The sequence below is a fragment of the Xenopus tropicalis genome, chromosome 1 (genome assembly GCF_000004195.4).
Source record: "Xenopus tropicalis strain Nigerian chromosome 1, UCB_Xtro_10.0, whole genome shotgun sequence".
Taxonomy (NCBI): Eukaryota; Metazoa; Chordata; class Amphibia; order Anura; family Pipidae; genus Xenopus; species Xenopus tropicalis.
Window position 1 is genome coordinate 129,555,074 of NC_030677.2, and position 20,617 is coordinate 129,575,690.

A 20,617-nucleotide genomic window follows, 5' to 3' on the forward strand; every position below is an offset into this window, starting at 1 on the left:
CATTGAATGCCACGTGCCACATTATATAAGCAGAAAGCAGGTGGTTATAAAACTGTGCATACTACATATACTTACATCTCCACCTAGTGGCCTTTGGTCATCACAGTCCTTTGTTGGACTAATGTCTTGCCTCATCACCCAGATAGGTTCCTTTGGCTCATCAGGAGTATATGGGGAACGGACTGTCCTTGTCTTTACTTCTTCAATTGCCTCCTTAATGTCCTTAATGGCTAGTGAGATGGCATCCCTCTTTTCCTTGCTATACCTCTGTACCTCTCCTGTACTTGTAGATGTTTTGGAACAAGATGACAGATTTCCATTAGTCACATGGCTTCCACCTCCCAATTTGGAAGGTTCTACTATGTCCAGATTTTGTTCTGCTTCTGGCATGTCCTCTGCCACTTTGTCCAGACTTTGAGAACTCATGCTTTGTTTGACCTCTGCCACAATCTGATCAATATCTTCCTCTTGCTCATAACTGTCCATTCTTGGGTACGGTGCGAATTCTGCTTCTTTCTCAGGGCTGTCAGACTCCCCATCAGAACGTTCATCATAATGGTGAAGGCGTGCACCAAGTGCTTCCTTCCGATAGTTGTCAGCTTCCTCTCTTTCCTGCTCATAAAGTCTGAGGCCCTCCCTAATATCTAGTTCAGGAGTGTCGCCTATTTCCTCATACACATGCTCTTGCAGTCCATAATCTGCATAAGGTTCCGCATATTGCTCATCCTCTCCCCTATGAAATAGCCTATGGGTGTAGACATATCCAGAGTAGGCCGCATTTAGAGCTTCCTCCTGATCTAGACCATGGAAGTGTAAGTGATTAGGAAGAGTTCGGTTGTGCAGAGCTTCCCCATGTTCTGCCTCTGCATTCTCAGTGTACTCTTCAGACTCTGGCCTGTACTGAATAGCATAGGCACTCTCATCATCATTCTCCTGGATTCGGTCCACATCATATCCATCTGCCTGTACTGCAATCACATCCCCCTCAGCTGTATCTGTGTGGTTGTGAAAACCACTCTCTGTGCTTGCAGATCGGGCAAGAGTGCCATCTTCCTCTTGTCCAGATTGTCCCTCCTGCTCTTCAGATACCTGCCGCAAGTTAGGGGGAACAAACTGGTGTTGTTCTTCTTCGACTTCTGGGTGCTCAAGGTCAGCTTCCACAGACTCATTAATGTCTGCACTTCCAGGCTCATCACTCACCTCTACCTCTTGCGATCCCTCTAAATGGTTCATGGCTGGTTCACAGCAGTAAGTCTTATAGTATAAACATCTTTGTTCTGCACTAAAAAAGAAAAATTGAAATCTGGTTTTAGCAGCAAGCAACCATGGTGCTCATTAGCATTAAAATCTAAGAATTCAGAATCTAAGTGTTTTATAAACATCTTGTTATCTTCTCTCACTGGTCATGAATCCCTGCCAACAAAAACCTGCTTGGACTTCTCAGTCTGTCTGCATTTTCTGTTTAATACCCTAAAGCAAAACAAACCCATTAAAAAGCAGCATTTGCAGAAATCCTCCCAGCATCCTCACTTTTTACCATCTATTTACTCACAATACAATACCATCACGCAGTTCTCTGGACACTGCAGGAAACCAATGTAGATGTATGAACAGTTATAGACTGCAGAACAGAATAACAGCAGCAAATACATTATTATTCTAAATCAAAATCTGGCAGAGCTGGTATAGCTTGAAGACATAAAATAAAGAAAACAGGTTACAGCATTATATTGCTTTAACTTTGTTTTAAAGGTTACACTATAAACAAAGCAATAAAGCGTATTAATTGTGACTTTAAAATTTCACAGCTTGCACAACTTCGGCAATGTATTAGATTTAATGGTAAGAATAACAATCAACCCAAAGTAATCAAGTTTAAATAATGCTGTTTATTTAGCATGCACTCTATACAGTTTTATTGGATTTGCTGCATTTTTATTTGCTTGTTTTCTGTATCTGTCTCCATTTCTTTGGGTACGAGCCAACTAGGAAACATGAGATCAGTTTACCCATGCAATGCACAGAATAGCGATGGCACAGCAAATGTATATTGAACACTGCATATCATATAAGTACCTTTACATTGGTTCCCAAACTATGAGGCTAACCCCTCAAAACAAAGGATGGTGGGGGAGCAAACAAAGTCAGAGAGGTAGACACTGAAATCAATGCTTATTTGCCGTGCTGGGAATACTTGTAACTCTAGCAGGTCAAATACATCAACTGCCATTTATATATCTCTATATGTTATAAGCTATGAACAAATGATGAGAAGAAAAGTATGCTTGTTCCCTACTCATAAAAAAGGGGGCACAGCCAATCAATCAGAGTTGAGTATAGGTAAATGCGGCTGGGGGCAGAAATGATCAAACAAAGCAGCTACATGAACAACTCCCTACATTTCTTTATAGCCCAAACAAAGACAAACCATATATCTATGTCAGCATTTCAGAAAGAACATTTTATTGCTTAATATCTCTTTACAATAGAACATACATTTCTTAAAGGAGAAGGAAAGGTAAAAAGAAAGTAATGCTACACTGAGTCCTCTATCAAAATGAACACAGGATTTCTTGTTTCTTTTTTTTTGTAAACATGATGTTTCCTCTCTCAGGAACAACCTTAATTCCAGGGGCCAGAGTCTGCTCAGTTCTCTCTTTTCTCCCCTCTCCTGCTCCACCCTCCCACCAGAATGCTTAGAACTCCCTTCCCTCTCCATTAGGAATGTGTGATTTCAGCTATAAGGGCTGGAGCAGGAAGGAAGCTAATTAAAATGGCAGCTGCTATCTCAAGCAAACCGAGAAAGCTTCTAAAACTGTTTACTCAGGTATGGTAATGGTTTCTGCAGAATATTTATTCTAGGTGGCACTAATGTGGCAAATTCATCGTCAGCAAAATTACTTTTCTTCTCCTTTAAAGGGTCACTATGTATGTAAATTTTCTGCAGAACTACCCTGTGGTTTTTGCAGAACAGGTTATTACAAAACTTAGAAAGGCATGTCTGCTATGGAGTTTTCCATTTACAGAAACTGGTTATTTAAAGGAGAAGGAAAGGTAAAAATCAATGAGGGGGGTGTAAAATGCCCAACATTTGATTGTAACTTTCCTTCCCCTTTAAAAGCATTAAAACACAAATATAAAGAGTTAAATACATGATGAAGAAGGTTGTTTGAACACGGTCTGCATCAATAACAAAAGCCTGGTCATTAATACAGAAAAGGAAAAAAAATTACAAAGACACATGGAGCTGCACTTTACCCATGTATGGTACAACACCCAAAGTAAAAAAAAAAAAACTTTCATTAACTTAAAGGAACAGTAACACCAAAAAATGAAAGAGCTTTAAAGTAATAAAAATATAATGCACTGTTGCCCTGCACTGGTAAAACTGGTGTGTTTGCTACAGTAACACTACTATAATTTATATAATAAGCTGCTGTGTAGCCACGGGGGCAGCCATTCAAGCTTGGAAAAAGGAGAAAAGGCACAGGTTGCATAGCAGGTAACAGATAAGTTCTGTAGAATACAATAGTGTTTTATCTGTTATCTGCTATGTGCCTGTGCCTTTTCTCCTTTGAATGGCTGCCTCCATGGCTACATAGCAGCTTATTTATATAAATTATAGTAGACTTTCTGAAGTAAACACACAACTTTTACCAGTGCAGAGCAGCTGCACATTTTATTTTAGTTACTTTTATACACTTTCATTTTTTGGTGTTACTGTTCCTTTAATATATAAATATATGTAAAAAAAAAAAAACTAAATTACAAAACTGACAGACAGTTTTTTTTCTAAAAACTAAAAATCAACTGATTGTAGATTTACATGGCAGCTTCAATTACAGCTATCAGATATGGGATCAGTTATCCAGAATGCTCAGGGCCTGGGGTTTTCTGTATAAAGGATCTTTCCTTAATATGGATCTGCATACCTTAAGGCTGCTTAAATATCATGTATACATTAATTAATTCCAAATGGATTATATGTTAAGTGAGATCAAGTAAAAGGTACTGTTTTACAAAGTAAAAGAAAATAATTTGTAAACAATTGGAATTATTTGCTTATAATGGAGTCTAGGTGGGATAGCCTTTCCGTAATTCCGAATTTTTGGATAGGGTTTCCAGATAACGGATTACAAGGGCCTTAAGCCCACTGTAAAACAAGGTACCTGTTCGTCAACTTAATATTGATCTTTGTGGCTCATTTAGGGGTTGATTCACTAAAGGGCGATAAAACTAGCACTATTTATAGCATGCGTTAAAAATGTTATCGCTTCTTATTTTTTGCGACTTCACTAAAAGGACAGGTGTTATAATTAAGACGCGATGTTCTTTGCGTTATTTAACTCACGATGAGAGTTTTTCTTGCATTAATTCCCGCCACATGCATTATTTCCCGCTGTGCGTTTTTTGCGCATGCGATATGCGTCTTAACACATGCAAAATGACTTTGATGAATCGGGACTTAATTATGGCATGCATTTTAAAGCAAAAAAGCATGTGTTAAGCGTTATCAACTTTTAGTGAATCGGCCCCTTAGTGTTTAAATAAAGCATACAACTGAAAAAGAAAGCAAAGACTGCATTTGAGTCAATGGGTTTGCTTGGTCTTCTGTACTTTTATAGTGTATAAAAGTTCATTTACTTCATCTTTATCATGCATTTTCTAAAATCAGTTTCTAAAATCTATTTGCACAGAGCACTGGGTGGGTCCAAGCAAATACTGAATTGCATACAAAACCTTCTGTGCACCCTGCTATCTTTAATTTACACAGCCTACAAGAAATTAGAGGGGTCATTGTTTATGACATAATATTTTTGCAGAGATGCATAACACAAAGGGGCAGATTTATCAAAACCCGAGTTCGAATCCCGAATGGGAAAAATTCGGATTGGAAACGAAAATTTCTGAAGATCGCAAATATCCCGAAAATGCTTACGAAAAAATCGTATTAGTCACGAAAAAATCGTATTAGTCACGAAAAAATCGTATTGGCGATCCGAAAGTCACGTAATTTTCGTACCAAACCATTGCAAACAGCGTCAGTCTTTCCGTATTTTTCGCGCGGGCGCACGACTTTTCGCGCGACTTTTTCGTGCGCCCGCTCGAAAAAAATCAGGCGCGAATCCGCTCGGCGCGTTGTAACTTACAACTTTATACTGTTTTGTAGCTATAACTCCATTTTTAGTTAATATTATGAAACAGCAGATATTCATTCGGGGGCTCTTAACCATTTTTAACAATAGCTAAAAAAAATGAAAGACAGCCTCCGGGAGTTAGAGTATAATTAAAATCCTATTATGTTGTTTGGTTTGACTTAATGAAACAATGCTTTAATGCTAGGTTTTTATAACTTTTATTAATATACTTTTCTGTCAGCTGCATCATTTAGCAGGGTGGATAGAAAGCAAGCTTGTGACCCATTGCACATGCCTTAATACCCATTGACACATGCCTTAATAAGCTGATTCAGCACAACGGAAATATTACATTGCTGTAATCTAATTGGTTTATTAGCCACACCGGGCTAATTCAGCCATAAGAATCTTGCTAAAAATAGACGACAAACTAGCTTCTGAAGTAACAATGACAATATAATAAGGACATTAAAACGGGGCATCCATTACAAATGTTTGGACTTGATTTGAGGTGGGATAGGCATGCAAAAATGGGTGCTTCTAACTTATGCTTTCAGGGAATAATAAAAAGCCTGCTTATTAGCTCAATTAACATAGAATCAAGAACAGAAATCTAACCAAAACAAACCAATTGTTCTCTGAAATATCATAGAACAATTGTTTGGGAAACTATTCTATTTTGCCAAAAAAGAATGAACACAGTAAGCACTATGTGGTCTGCACCAGGAGGGAGCTCCCAGTATGGGTGACAATGTTTGGTGGCTCTCATGCAGCTCGATCAATATGTGCATGAGTATGATGCCACCATTACTTAGGATCCAAATATGGCTGTATGCACCGGAATAAAGTATTATTTCCCCTAACCCAAGTGCGGGGTTTATTAGCCTGTACTTCCAGTGAGGGGAAACATTTTTCCTATAAGCGGTGCCCTTTAATGAAAAGTTGCTCTTGCTACACAAGTTTGAAAAAAGGGTTAAAGCAAAGCCAATAGATTGCCCTGCTCTTAAAAACAAATATTCAGCTTAAAGCACTTAGGAATCTGTTACCATCACAAGTACTGGATGTGCTTGAGGCAAGCCTAAGCTCTACTACACAAGGAAAAATCTATTTTGTCAGCAGAGAGAAAACCAGTGGGAGAAAATAATATATGCAGGAGTTATTCATTCTAATAAACTGCCCTGATATGACCCATAATTATAAACACAATAAATGTTTATACTCAAAAAAAAATATCCGTACTCCATTTACTATACTTGTGACATCACTTTTGTATACTCAGGGTACACTATTTATAAATATATAATTGTGGTGTAAAATTAAACACACACCCATTATCCAAAATGCTTGGGACCTGGGGTTTTCCGGATAAGAGATCTTTCCATAATTTGTCTCTCCATACCTAAAGTCTAATAAAAGATTATTTAAACATTAAATAAATCCAATTGGCTTGTTTTGCTTGAAATAAGGATTAATTATATCTTAGCTGGAATCAAGTACAAGCAACTGTTTTAGAAAAAGGAAATAATTTTTAAAAATTAGAATCATTTGCTTATAATGGAGTCAATGGGAGATGGCTTTCCTGTAATTCAGAACTTTCTGGATAACGTGTTTCTGGATAAGAGATCCCATACCTGTATTTACACTGCTAATGTCATAAATATGTATTAGAAACAGCTTCTGCTCTTCTATCTATGCAAGAGTTGGACACAGTAAAACTTTAGTTACTGATGCAGAGGGTGTCTCCTGATGCACATCTGCTCAGTTCTATCACACATTAACAGACAGATGCTCCTAATGCAGGTATGGGCTTGAATATTTGTGGCCAGAAAGAATTAGAGATGCATTACATGAGCCAATTCTAACCACCTATCACTAAGCCAGTATTATCGGCCACCATCCTAAATAGTATTTTGAAAACACTTTTCCATTACAGGTATAGGACCCCTTGTCCGGAAACCTATTATCCAGAAAGTTCGGAATTACGGAAAGGCCATCTCCCATAGATTCCATATTAATCAAAGAATTCACATTTTTAAAAATGATTTCCTCTGTAATAATAAAACTGTACCTTGTACTTGATCCCAACCAATATATAATGATTCCTTTTTAGAGGCAGAGCAATCGTATTGGGTTTATTTAATGTTTAAATTATTTTTTTTAGTAGACTTAAGGCAGGAGATCCAAATTACGGAAAGATCTGTCATCCGGAAAACCCCAGGTCCCAAGCATTCTGTATAATGGGTCCCATACCTAAAATTGCAGCATTAAAGTAACTAAAGGGGTTGTTCACCTTTAAGTTAACTTGTAGAATGGCCACTTCGAAGCAACTTTTCAGTTAGTTTTCATTATTTACTTTAAATTATTTGCCTTCGTCTTCAGAATCTTTCCAGGTTTCACTTACCCGGGCAGCCAAAAACCATTGCTCCTTGAGGCTAAAATTGTATTGTTGTTGTTACTTTTTATTACAGGTATGGGATCCATTATCCGGAAACCCATTATCCAGAAAGCTCTGAATTATGGAAAGCCCACCTCCCATAGACTCCACTTAAATCAAATAATTCAGAATTTTTAAATTGAATTTATTTTTCTCTGTAGTAATAAAATTAAGATATTATTAATCCTTATTGGATACAAAACATTCTGGATAATGGGTCCTATACCTGTACTTATCTTTGTTTTCAGACCCTCTTTTATTGATATTCTAGTCTCTCATTGCAAAGCTACTTTAGCAAATCCCTGGTAGCTAAGGTAATTTGGACCATAGCAACCAGATAACAGCTAAAATTCCAACCTGAAGAGCTGGCGAACAAATAGTAAAATAATTAAAAAACACAAATAAAAAATATAAAACCAATTGCAAATTGTCTCTACATCATACTAAAACTTAACTCACAGGTGAACAACCCCTTTAAAGTAATGAACAGATATCAAATATTATAACTGTCCCTCCAGTAAAACATGAATAATTAGGATGTATGATGTGATCTACAGTATTGATAACATTACTGGCACTTTATATTGTTTTTGTTAACATCTGCCACCACAGAAGTGTAATTTCTTCTTATTTTATGTGAGGTAAAGTCAAATGGAACACACTAAATAATTCCTGCAGAACAATACTAGATTTATAAAGTTAGATTTAATATCATTTGGCACAAGATTGCTTGGCTCTATTATCTCTCCAGACCAGGACTGGATAATGACAAATTGCTAGATATACACTTGCCGAATGATTTAAAATTCCAGAAGGGGCACTCACATAGCTGATAGATTCTCATGCCAACATCAGATAGTTGTATGATGGCCCATAAACTACAGGATATATAGGCTGGCTTCCCTACTAAAGACAAAGCTTGGGCTCACACAATTCAAATCCTGTAGATGCAAAGACAAGGAAAATATTTAATATCCTGCAACTGATATACTGACCATGTCTGATCAACAGTTGTGCAAGACTGCTAAATTGTTTACATAAAGGGTTATCTAGACAGGATCATTTATAGAGAGTGAACAGTGGGAAACTTTTGGGCTTATATATCAATTACTGAGTTTGTAAATTTGAGATTCTAATAAACTAATATTTTGAATGCTTGTTTTTTTATTAATAAGGAAAACTCGTTTAATTAAAAAAAAACCTTGAATACCTCGGATTTTAAAGTTTACAAACTTTAATAAAACTCAAATTGAAAATACGCTTTACTTTTTCTTGGACAACTACCATTGACTTCCATAGAAATTTGCAAGCTTTTAGATAATTTGAATGTGTTTTCTTTAAAAATACCTCAAATCGTAAAAAAAATCAAACTCTTACATTGATTAATCAAGGAATTTTTAAACCCTGCCAATCTATATTGGTCAGGTAGATCAGTTGGAGGGCCACATACACAACTAGATAAGCTGACGACTCGGTCTGTACTTTGTATAGCCACCCTTAGATAGTGTTAAGTTACAAATTAACATTTCTATCTTCAACGTATAGAACACTAAGGGCTCTGGCACACGGGGAGATAAGTCGCCCGCGACAAAACTCCCTGTTCGCGGGCTACTAATCTCCCCAGATTGCCATCCCACTGGCGAAAATGTAAATCACCGGTGAAATCGTGCAAGTTGCCTCGCCGCGTATGCCATCCAACCGGCGATTTACATTTTTGCCGGTGGGATGGCATTTCTTGGAGATTAGTCGCCCGAGACACAGGAGATTTGTCACGGGCGACTAATCTCCCCATGTGCCAGAGCCCTAAAGGTGGCCATATACGTTGAGATCTGCTCATTTGGTGAGCTCCAAACAAGCAGATCTTCAATTGATATGCCCACTAAAGGTAATGCCCTCCTTGTTGAATTTTATAGGGTCCTGGGTTTTTCACACGGTCTGTTAATATTCACAGAAACGGCAATGCCCAACCAGAATAGACCACATCAACAATTTTCAATAGAGTCCCTTTTCCTTCCTTTCCAGGCTTTCGACTATTGTGCGGGTTTCATTTTTTGCAGTAGTTTGCTTCTGGTGCAAACTCCATAGCCCTGCAAGGGCTGTGGAGTTGGATGTGTGGAGTCAGCAGCAATTTTGGTTACCTGGAATCGCAGGTGCCATAAACTAAGGAATCATAGTAGAAGCATTTATGTACTACCTCCACAGCCCTGCTGGGTAGGCACACTGGCACTCAGCAGGGAACTTGTTTGGAAGTCATAAATCTGTGTCCATTTTAGTAAGCCATACTTGTGGTTGTAGATAAGGTTTATTGTTGGAGTCACTTATTTATGAAATGCTGCACAGTTTCATAACCATTTCGGTAACAGGAAAGTTATGTTTAAACCAGTGAGAGTCATTTACAATTCTCCCAGACAAAGTGAAAAAGCAGTAAAGGCTGCAAGAGCACTATACTTAGTGCTTATACACAAAGCACTTCTGCCTGGGAAATGAGGGGACACAAGCCCCATTTAAGCCATAGTCCTCTATCACTTCATAACTTGTACCCCTGAATGACAGCCTTCCTTGCTGGAAACGACCCAAATGGCCTTGCATATGCATGAAGCAAAAAAAAACTGACACATAATAAGCTATCACTTCTGATTTAAAAACCACTTCAACCACTGGGTGGGGCATGCCTAAATCTCATACATCAAAGTCGAGCTTGAACAAAAGAACTTTGAAAACCTCAGCTACACCTGAACATGATGTGAAAATGACTGGAACTAATATGCATTCAGGTTCGAGGAATTAAATGATTTAAAAAGTGACCTAACAAAATCTAAGATGGCAACCTCCTATGCACAACTGAATGATTACAGTTATAGGAATTCTGAACCTCTATGCTTGTGCTATAAGTAAGGTGAAATGAAATGAGCCAGTTCTGTGATATGTGGCAGAACTAGAGAACAAAACTAAAATGTTCTCTAAATCGGCCAACTGCAAAATCATTAGCTAGGAAATATAGGTTTCATCATTAATGTAAACTATTGTAGGCTATTATACTGAAAGGATGTGTGCTATGGAAGCTGTATTTTAACAGATGAACAAAAACACAGCATGCATTATGCAAGTTTTCTATTTTAAATTATGTTACACGTCAGTGTTGATTCTGCCACAGTCATAATGTTTTTCTTTTGATTTCCACCTACAAGTCTGCATCTGTCCCCAGAGTCCTCACGCCGGCAATCAATTTCTTTCTAGTCAAGCAGAAAAAATACATTTCAGGGTTATTTTCTTATAGTAATGTAAGCCTGTGATGCAGTAATACATTTTAGTGCACCTCTGTGTTTTAATAAAGGTTTATTTCAACACGCTCTATGAAATAAAGGTCTCATTTACAGAAAAGGTTGAAATGTGACTGCATATAGCAGATCTCCATGACGCCATTAAGGTGGAGAGGCTTGCTCTATATTTTCCAGTTTAACTAAAGCTTCACCCTGATAACATAATAAAGTTGCACTGGATTTTCTCACATGATACAATTAAGGGCTGTTATATCCAAAATGTTGGGAGTGGTTTGAATCAGATACTGATATATGAATACGAGAGGGACTGAATAGAAAATCAGTTATACAAAGTAACAATAACAATAAAACTGTAGCCTCACAGAGCAATAGTTTTTTAGGTGCTGGGGTCAGTGGTCCCCATTTGAAAGCTACAAAGAGTTTGAAAAAGGCGACAAATAATTCAAAACCTGTACAAAATAACTAATGAAGACCAACTGAAAAGTTGCTTAAAATTGGTCATTCTAATAACACACAAAAAGTTAAATTTAAGGTGAACCACCCCTTTAAGTATATGTCCTTTAGAGCCAGAGATACAATAGGTTATAGCTAGATTTTAACGCCATGCTGGCCAGGGGACTGTCCTGCCTCTATCATTGGCTGTGGTTTCTGCCCAGCATGAACTGGATTAACAGGTAGGGAAGGAAGTGCAATTTTCAGTTGTAAGTATCTTGAAAGGCCTTGATTTAAAAACAATCAAACCCAGTAACAAAGCCTTTAAACTATATAAATTGTTATGTTTTAAACATTCATTTAGATCTGTTATGTCCTTCAGATCAAGAACAGCCGGCCGGGATGATTTGGACACCTTAGAAGGATGCCCCCAAGAGACTAAGCAGCTGTCATTTCATCTGCAGACAGTATCATCAAGACTGACAGGCCTTAGCCTAGAAAGCAGACCTTTCTCTGTATCAAAAGCCAAGGGCAAAATCTAAATAAACCTGCAGAGGCTATAACAGATTAATAAAAGTGTCCATTCAAACACTTTTCATAATCCTTTTCCTTTTTAAATTGTAAATAATTGGTCAACAAGGTCAGGTTAAGTGAAAGGCTGAGCACCACATATTAGACAGCATAATACCATCAGAGTTGATAACTAGGGAACACGCAGCATATGTAGAGCCACATTCTGATGTACAATCACCAAGAGATTTCCTAAAATGTCAGTAATGTCTTAAATTCTCCCCCCCCCCCCAAAAAAAAAACCTAGTGCCAGCAGTCATGTAGCTAGCTAGGAGATTTTCTTGTCTCATTTGTCTCATTCTTGTTGGAGATGGAGCACAGTTACATACTGGGCAATCTGTGACACATGGGTTTCACCTGCATTCCGCTGCATCTTTTGATAATATTCCGATAATACTGTACGAAAGATATTCGGTGCGTGTATGGCGGCTTGACCAGGTTAAAAGATTTTGATTGGGCGCCATTGAAGGCGCCCAAGCAAAATCTACGTTCAGGGCTGAATTGGCAGAAGGAGGTACAATCTCTATTGTTTCTACGTCCATATCTGACGATTCAGCCATGAATGTCAGTGGAGGGTGGGAACGATCTTTTGCACGAAAGATCGCAATTGCTACGTGTATGGCCACCTTTAGTGGGATCTACTATTACTAAGGGCTAAACTACAAGATCTGATCTCCAGAGCTGTAATGTAATGTTGGATCAGATAAAGTTGGATGGAGTGTTTTGTTCCTGCACCTACATTTGACAGTCTATGTATTTCAATGAGAAAAACCCTTGATGATGTCTGACAAACTTTTTTATCTCATCGGATGAAGGCGCCTCACGCTGCGTTACCTTCTGACAGGCATGTGATGTCGGATGGCAATCTTTTCATGTAGTTTACAAATCATAGTTTTGTATCAGTTCCATTATATTTTAGTCTATGCAGCTACATCAGATGCGTTGTGTTGATCGGACACCATCTTACAAAATCTCCTGTGGAGCTAAGAGACACTTTGTTGAGGTGAAACAATTCAGTTTTTAAAACAGAAGCAAAGCCTCCCTCACCGATAGCACCACCAGGGAGTCTCACAACTGCAACTATTTCTGGCTACAAAATGCATGGTTTCAAAGTGGGGCAGGTAGATGTCACCTTTCACTGCTTCAGATGCTCTTCTCTGCAGGCTCATTAGATGACCATGTACAGTTGAAGCTTGCTATGTCTGCAGTTGCAGATAGAAGGACCCCAAGCAGCCCAAGAAGAATGGCTCCCAACGACCTCCCTGAACTACTTACTGCATTTAGCTAGATTCAGAGATAGGCACCTGTTTGCAGAAGCTGTAGCTGCATATAGATCAGCAGTGCCAAATACTTCATTGACCAGAGCTAATACAATATGGCACCATAGCATTAAAGATTCTGAGAAAGAAATTTTACTGGTGAATTATTCTTGGGTGAAGACTTCAATAGATGTTCTCGAGTTTGGAGCCAAAGTAATGAAACAAGCAATGACAGCAAGAAGATCATTATGACTCTGGATGGTGAATATTCCCTTGAAGCCTAACCTTTGTTCTTTACTTTATAAAGGGAATTTGTTGTTTGGATCTAAGTTAGACAACATTATCCCAAAGGCTTCTGCAGGATAATCAGCCTTCCTCCCTCAAGGTAGAAAGTCGCTTCCAAGTCTGCTGAAATTTCATTTAAAGAAGCAAAGAACAAATCCTAGATAGTTGTTTCAGTCTGGAATAAGAGAAAACAATATATTTCTGAAGATGTGTACCACAAACCCTGCAGTCAACAGTGGGAAAAAGACTCACAATTCTGGTCCATATAGGCTCACACAACATCAGGATGTTTAATATCCTTGCTTCTGTGAATCAGATGTCTCTGACTAAAAAAAATATAACAAGGCTTTCTCAGTGATCCAAAGGGCTTGTCAAGTGCTTTTACCTCTCTAGTCTCTTGTTTAATGCATGTTAAAAATATATTAGTCAACAGAGCCTTTAATGAATCTGCCGGGGCCTCTGGGTCTTTCAGCCATTGCAGAAATTTGTTATATTTTAGAAATCATTTAAAAGGGTGGTTAAATATTTTTTTTTTTTTTTTTTTTCAAATTAAATAATTTTATAATGATAAGAAATGTTCTGGACCTGGAAATGTTCAGGTCAGTTGACAGCTCTGCCTGTTTTTGTGCCCAGGCCCACATGGAGGCCCACATGAACTTTTCAGGGCGGTGAAATGCCATCATCATCTCATTCTACAAGGACTATGAAAGTGTTATAGGCAGGCTCAGACTACTTCTACTCCTGATAAGCCATATAGGTCAGCTGTCTTAGTCTACTTTTAACCAGGGCTGTGGAGTCAAAAGCAATTTTTGGAACATTTTTTGGCACCACAAACTGAGGAGTGGAGTCGCAGTCGAAGGATTTATGTACGGACCCCATATCCCTGCCAGAGCTGTGAAGTCATACTTGGAAGCAACTTTGGGTACCTGGAGTTGGAGTCGGTGGTGACAAACTGAGGAGAGGGAGTCGGAGTTGAAGGATTTTTGTACTGACTCCACAACCCTGCTTTTAACACCGTCAAATTTTTAAGCCTGGCTTTAAGCCTAAATTCATTTGGGCAGTTGGTTCTTTAGGTTTCAGTACTTATTAAATAAATTAAATTGTTCTTGTGTTTTATTGCTGGGATTACATTGTGACTACTGCCACGTAAAGTACATAAAAAGACGAACTATGAAAGACATCACAATATTTTTTCATGAACTATATCAATAGGGCGAGCCCACATTTTCACTTGCCTTTCATGATACATTGTTGATAGTTTAATAGGATGGTGAAAGGATGAAGGGTTTTTGTCATTTGCTATCCTATCACATAGCAGGAGTGGTTAATCCTTTGGTGCTCAATGCTATATTATGGCGCAATGATATTCAGTACATTCAGTTCAGTAGTATACTGGGTGGAGAATCCCAACTGATATCTTTGTACCATATTCACTGACCACTTGTTGCAATAACAGCAAAAGTCAGGTCCTAAGAACAAAGAATATTAATCTCTTTTTGACACTGAGGGGGAGATTCACACAGGGAGATTAGTCGCGCGCGGCAAAACTCCCTGTTCGCGGGCGACTAATCTCCCCGTGTGCCAGAGCCCTTAGTATGATGTAGAGAGTAATTATTCAGAGACAATTTGCAGTTGGTCTTTATTTTTAGTGTTTTAATTATTTCAGTTTTGGGAGTTTTAGCAGCTATTTGATTGCTAGGATCCAAATTACCTTTTCAACTAGGGTGTGGTCTGAATGAAAGACTGGTATATGAATAGGAGAGGGCCTGAATAGAAAAATAAGTGCTAAAAAGTAATAACAATTAAACTGTAGCTTCACAGAGCAATAGTTTCTTGGCTGCTGGGGTCAGTGACCGCCGTTTGAAAGGTGCAAAGGGTTAGAAGACGGCAAATAATTCAGAAACTATAAATAATGAAGACCAAATTAAAAGTTGTTTTAAACTGGCCATTCTATAACATACAAAAGATAACAATCCCTTTAAAACACAGACACTTTCCTCAAACATGATAAGCAATTCAGACTAACAGTTGAAAATATATTCCCACTGAGTGCCATTCAGTAAGCCACAGATTAAAAGCACACAACATAATACTAAGTGGTAAACGCTTTTAAGGCAAATGCTTACAGAATTATTGGGGTGGAAGGCTGCTAATATGACAGGCAATACCTGCAGCACTCATACTAAAATTAGCCTCAAACCATTTATATTATGTTTTCTATCCAATGAACCTATTTAACGTTTTGCCCTTAGTATTGCATTGAAATATGAAGGAAATCTATCTTGTATAAGCAGAGTTTATTTTGCATTTATTATTCCTAAAAAAGATTTGAAATTAGGTCAGAGTAGGTCAAAGCAAGGGCTTCCACCCCAGGTGCCTTAAGTGTTGCCAGCATCCAACGTTGTCTGTTTTAGTTTTCCTATCTGTCTTGTGCACTGCATTAACTGTATTTAACAACTCACTGTTACCACATAAGAGCTGCTACCTGGGAGCTGCATATACAAACAATAGCAAAGCACACATACAATGCCGAATCTAAGAAGTGCAACATGGATGCAGTATGACTCTATGTGACCAATTACCATTTTTGAACTGAGCCCAGCACTTTAGCATCATCCTAATTTGTAACAGCGTGTTGGTGACCAAACTGGGGTACAGATCCCCTTGTCTGGTGACCTCAGATATTGCAGTGTGTGCCCAGTTTTAATACACTTTTCTCTACTGAGTTTATATGTTTAGATCCTATACAGCGAGCCTCTACTGGGAGCTTTTCTAGTTGACTGATTTTATTCTGACATAGAGCCACCAAAAGCTTCAAATTCATTTAAATTGCCTAAACTTTTAACAGATTAAAACAGAGTTGTCCTTTAGAAGACTTACTTTCCATATAGCCTTGTGACATATATCCATACTGTCTTGTGGTTACTGGAGAAGAAAACCCCTTAATTTAATATAATAGAAATATTACCCTTCATATTGTTTCATCAGAGTACAGTAGAGTTTAAAGCTGGCAGTATAAAGGCAGATTTTCTTGTTCTCAGATAAATGATTATATCGTGATCGTAAGTGATAGTTTGACCAAATGATATCCCATTCTCACAGAACAATCATGTACATTTTTTATCACAGTATGCTTCGCTGTGTATTAAATTTTTAAAACCTGTCTAATTGACTGCTGGAACAATATGGTCGAAGGATTGTAAATGTTGAGGTTGTTTGCAACCTATCAGTGTAACGATGAGAAGACTATTTTATCAGATCACATATTAAAATCAGCCAATTCACAGGAAAAAAATCTGCCCATATATGGCCACTTTAACCCTGCCATAGATCCTGTCAGTGGCACATGATAGATATACATCTAGGTAAGAAAATGGGCCAACACATACAGAACAGTAGTCAGACATTGCACCAGGGCACTTACCAACGTTTAAACTAGTAACAAAATCATAAAAATACTTGACTGTGCTATAATTCTTCATTTTGTGATCAAAAGCAAGCCGCATGTTTTTTAGCCAGAATAAACATTCCATTTTTTTGTTAGGTTTTCAATAGAGGTATCAGTAGTCTGCTGAGACAGCCCCTGAAAACAAAGGCTTGGTACGCTAACACCACACTGCTTTCTATAGCAACGGCTGTAGTGCCTAGTATAAAGCTGGCTGCTAATTAAACTCCCCGATGACAACCAAAAGGAATATAGATTTCTTCTGTGCCACTGTTATAATTCAAAGCACAAATGTACAAACTAAACATAATATATTTATGTTTCACTGTACAATACTGCAAGCAAAATGTAATTTGAGCCAATGGTGTACTGTTTAGAGCAAATCCTTGAAAAACAGCAGTAGTGTATTCTGCAATTGCATATAGAGTACCTGTACCTTAAGATATACCACCACAATAAACTGACAAAAATGATGCTAAATTTCGCTCTCTTTCTGTAAAACCATGTCAGCAATTTATAGACATAGCAGAAATCGTACCCTTAGGCTGCCACCATCTGACAAGCATTATCAAGCGAGCCAGACCAACCATGTGCCAGACACTAGGTTAATGCATTTAAAGAGAACTGTCACAGCACTAATACTGTAATGGATGTTTATTTAACAAAATTAGGATACATTTTTTTTACTTATATTTTTCAAGGATCCAAGTTTTAGTATTCGTCCTAATTCCAGCAGGATTTTTGCATGATTTTAAATTTTTTCTAAATCCTGAATTTTTAAGGAAACCTAATAAGAACCCAAAATGATGTGACTTAAAAGATCTGGGCAGCTAAATGGCACAATTTGCTCATAAATGATGTAAAATATTTATATTTCTCAAATCTGAATATACACCATAAGGTTCAGGTAGTCAGAAAGGAAGAGCTCAACCTGAACCCGCCAGCAATTGGTGTGCAAAAGTCAGCCCGAACCCCGGTTGTCAGGCCAGCCCGCACATCACTAATGCCCTGCATAGTGACAGTATCATAACAAACAAACTACAACAAAGGCACAACTATTTGTCTACCATATTAATATATTTCTTGTGGAAATAATTATAGCTAAATGCAAAATATTTTTCTTTATTTGTTTCCATATTGTCCTTAATGGTAACAAACATGCAGCAGGAAAGCACTTACACCCAGCTTTCAAATGTCTTCCCATAAAATTCAATAGGATCCACAAGTGGGGGTCATATGTGCTTTTCAAGCAGCTGCAATGGGATGCATATGGCACTAGTCTAAAAGGAGTTATGAAAGAGAGAAAAAGAGAATGTCTCCTGACATTTATGGAACTCATAGTGGGCTGATATGAGACAAGACCAGTAACAGTAGTAATTCCCTAACTGTGCATATCTTGTACAGAGTACAAACATAGGATACTGCCACTCTAGGCTAGAAACAACCCTCCCACTTGCATCCACATTCTTCTGTGTCTGCACCCAGAGGAGCTGTGTCAGCCTGGGTACAGACACATGTGCCAACACAGTGTCTCAGACACATGAGAGAGCAGATGCCAACGGATTAGCTAATTCTTAACCTGTGCTGAAATGCAGAAAGTCAGCCTCATGTGGCATTAGTCTAATATTTATCCACTATAGGTATATCTCTGCACAATTTATCAAGGATAGTTTTGTGGCCCTATAATACATATTATCAAATGATTTTACTATAAGATCCTAAATGTGAGGATATAAGTAATGGAAAATATATAATTTAACTCAAGTATCATAGAAATTGAATTTTCTAACATGGTGAAGCACACATTAAAAATACATGGCTTCATTTTACTCACATTTTTAAAATAGTCCGAGCAGACAGCCATTTATTTGTCTGAAATTCTGGTCAGTGACAGAAGCCTGGGAGACCGTTTTTTGGACTGGTGCAATCAACTGCATGACCTCCTTCTCCTGCATAGCTGAATTACGGCCACTGAAAGGCAATCCTAAATTGATTCATGTCTGAATTCAGCATCATGGCTGGCAAGGGAATCTGCAAATTAGAGAATCAAAAGTTCAGAGAGGGAATTTTTACACACATATTACTGCTTTTGCTCAATATTGCTTTTCCTCTTCAGAGAAATAAAGTCATAGCGTGTAGAAAATGGGAAGCACTTATATACGTTTATATATATATATATATATATATAGTTTTATTCTATCTAGCCAGTCCTAATAACACTGAAAACTATAAAATCACTATTTATTGCTTTTTCCTCCCATTTTCAGTAGTTCAGTATTAGCGATCAAAAACACACAGATGGTCCATACATGTATCAATAATATTATAACATTTGTATAACTATTGTTAAGAGTATGATGGTCTGTAAATCCTGACCAATATCCATGTAAAGTCAGTCATTCACAGGGGCCGGAACTAGGGGTAGGCAAAATCTGGTAGGGTGCAGCGCTTGGGGGGGTGCCAGGCAGGGACCTCTTCTGCCTACCCCTTTAGTCCACGCCGGTGCAGGGGCGAGGTGGCAGGGCTGGCTGCCCATGGCACCCGGTTGGCTTGGACTACCCCTGGTCAGTCAGTTTAGGAATCAGGCAGGTTTGAAAATGTAATCTGCCGAGGCACCATGTTAGTCAGTCCATAGTTAATTGATAGATCCAGTTCTTGTGCTCCTCTTTACTGCACTGCTGTTTTAATCACTAAGCAAATTAGTTGAAAATGAAGAACTGTGAAAAGGTCATATTTCTAGCTTTCCAGATAATACATTTCCTGATGATACTGATGCCATACCTTAACTGCAATTAATCAGCAGGAGAGATAACATCTTGCAGTTCCTAAAACTGCTTTTCGTATGATGATATGGTCATTTAGTGGTTCTCCACAAGTGACTTATGAATTTTATATTAGGGATGAACCTAATCCTTGAAATCACATAACATTTGGTCACATAAACATGGAAGTTAAAAACTTTTCTGTTTAAACCCTTCATGGCCTAATCTGCATATGCAAATTAAGATTTGGATTTGGTTCGGCATTCGGACAAATCTTTCACAAAGTATTTGTGGTTTGGCCAGATCCCAAAATAATATTCGGCGCATTGCTATTTTATGCGCTACAAGGAAAGAAAATCCCCTTGTTGACAAAGTGCATTACATTTTGCCACTATTCTCAAAGCCCTTTAAATCTTACAGTGCTACAATCAATCTGCTCTGCTTGCAGATTTTCCTCTGTATTCATTCCCTTCCTATTTTAATTGAAAGCTTTGCTTGGATTTTAATCCAATTTCTATGCATTTATATATATAATTACAAAATAATAATAATAATAATAAAACATTTAGTTGTGCAACATCATTTGGGGAAGGTTTTCTATAAATGAGAAGGAGACCTTGACCAAAATGCTATGAGCAGGTTAGCAAGTGACCTTGTAACTGCAAAGGTCCCATTCTGACCCCCTTGGGTGTTCTTGTATAGCATCGCAGAGCTCCTACAGCATAACAGGCCTATAATAAAGCTACAAGAATGTTGCTATGGGATGCATCCTCAGAATGGATAGTTTCTCTTTAAATGTACAATAAACCTTTATATTTACTTCAGATTTTTTTTATTCCATTTATTGAGAGTACACAGACATATTGCTTAGTGATATACACAATGGTATTGCACAACTAGTCGCCAAAAAAAAAGGCCAGACAAAATAATAATAGTTTACAATCTACTTTATTGCTTATTCTTTTTCTGCCTTAGGCTAATGGTATACATTAAAATTTTACATGTTCTGTG

General features: G+C 37.8%; 1 protein-coding gene across 4 annotated transcripts in view; it reads right to left on the reverse strand.

Annotated features, from left to right (window-relative positions):
* The window catches only part of apba1 (amyloid beta (A4) precursor protein-binding, family A, member 1), a 92,695-nt gene that overhangs the window by 46,034 nt on the left and 26,044 nt on the right, over positions 1–20,617 (reverse strand). For 2 of the 4 annotated variants that reach the window (XM_004910774.4, XM_004910775.3), the window contains exons 2-3: positions 18,679–18,875; positions 76–1,282 (exon numbers count right to left, since the gene is read on the reverse strand). In XM_004910774.4, coding sequence (XP_004910831.1) covers positions 76–1,233 — 1,158 coding nt within the window. In that variant the 5' untranslated portion in view covers positions 1,234–1,282; positions 18,679–18,875. The remainder of the gene's footprint in view (positions 1–75; positions 1,283–18,678; positions 18,876–20,617) is intronic. The other 2 variants (XM_004910773.4, XM_002935588.5) reach the window with 1 other exon arrangement.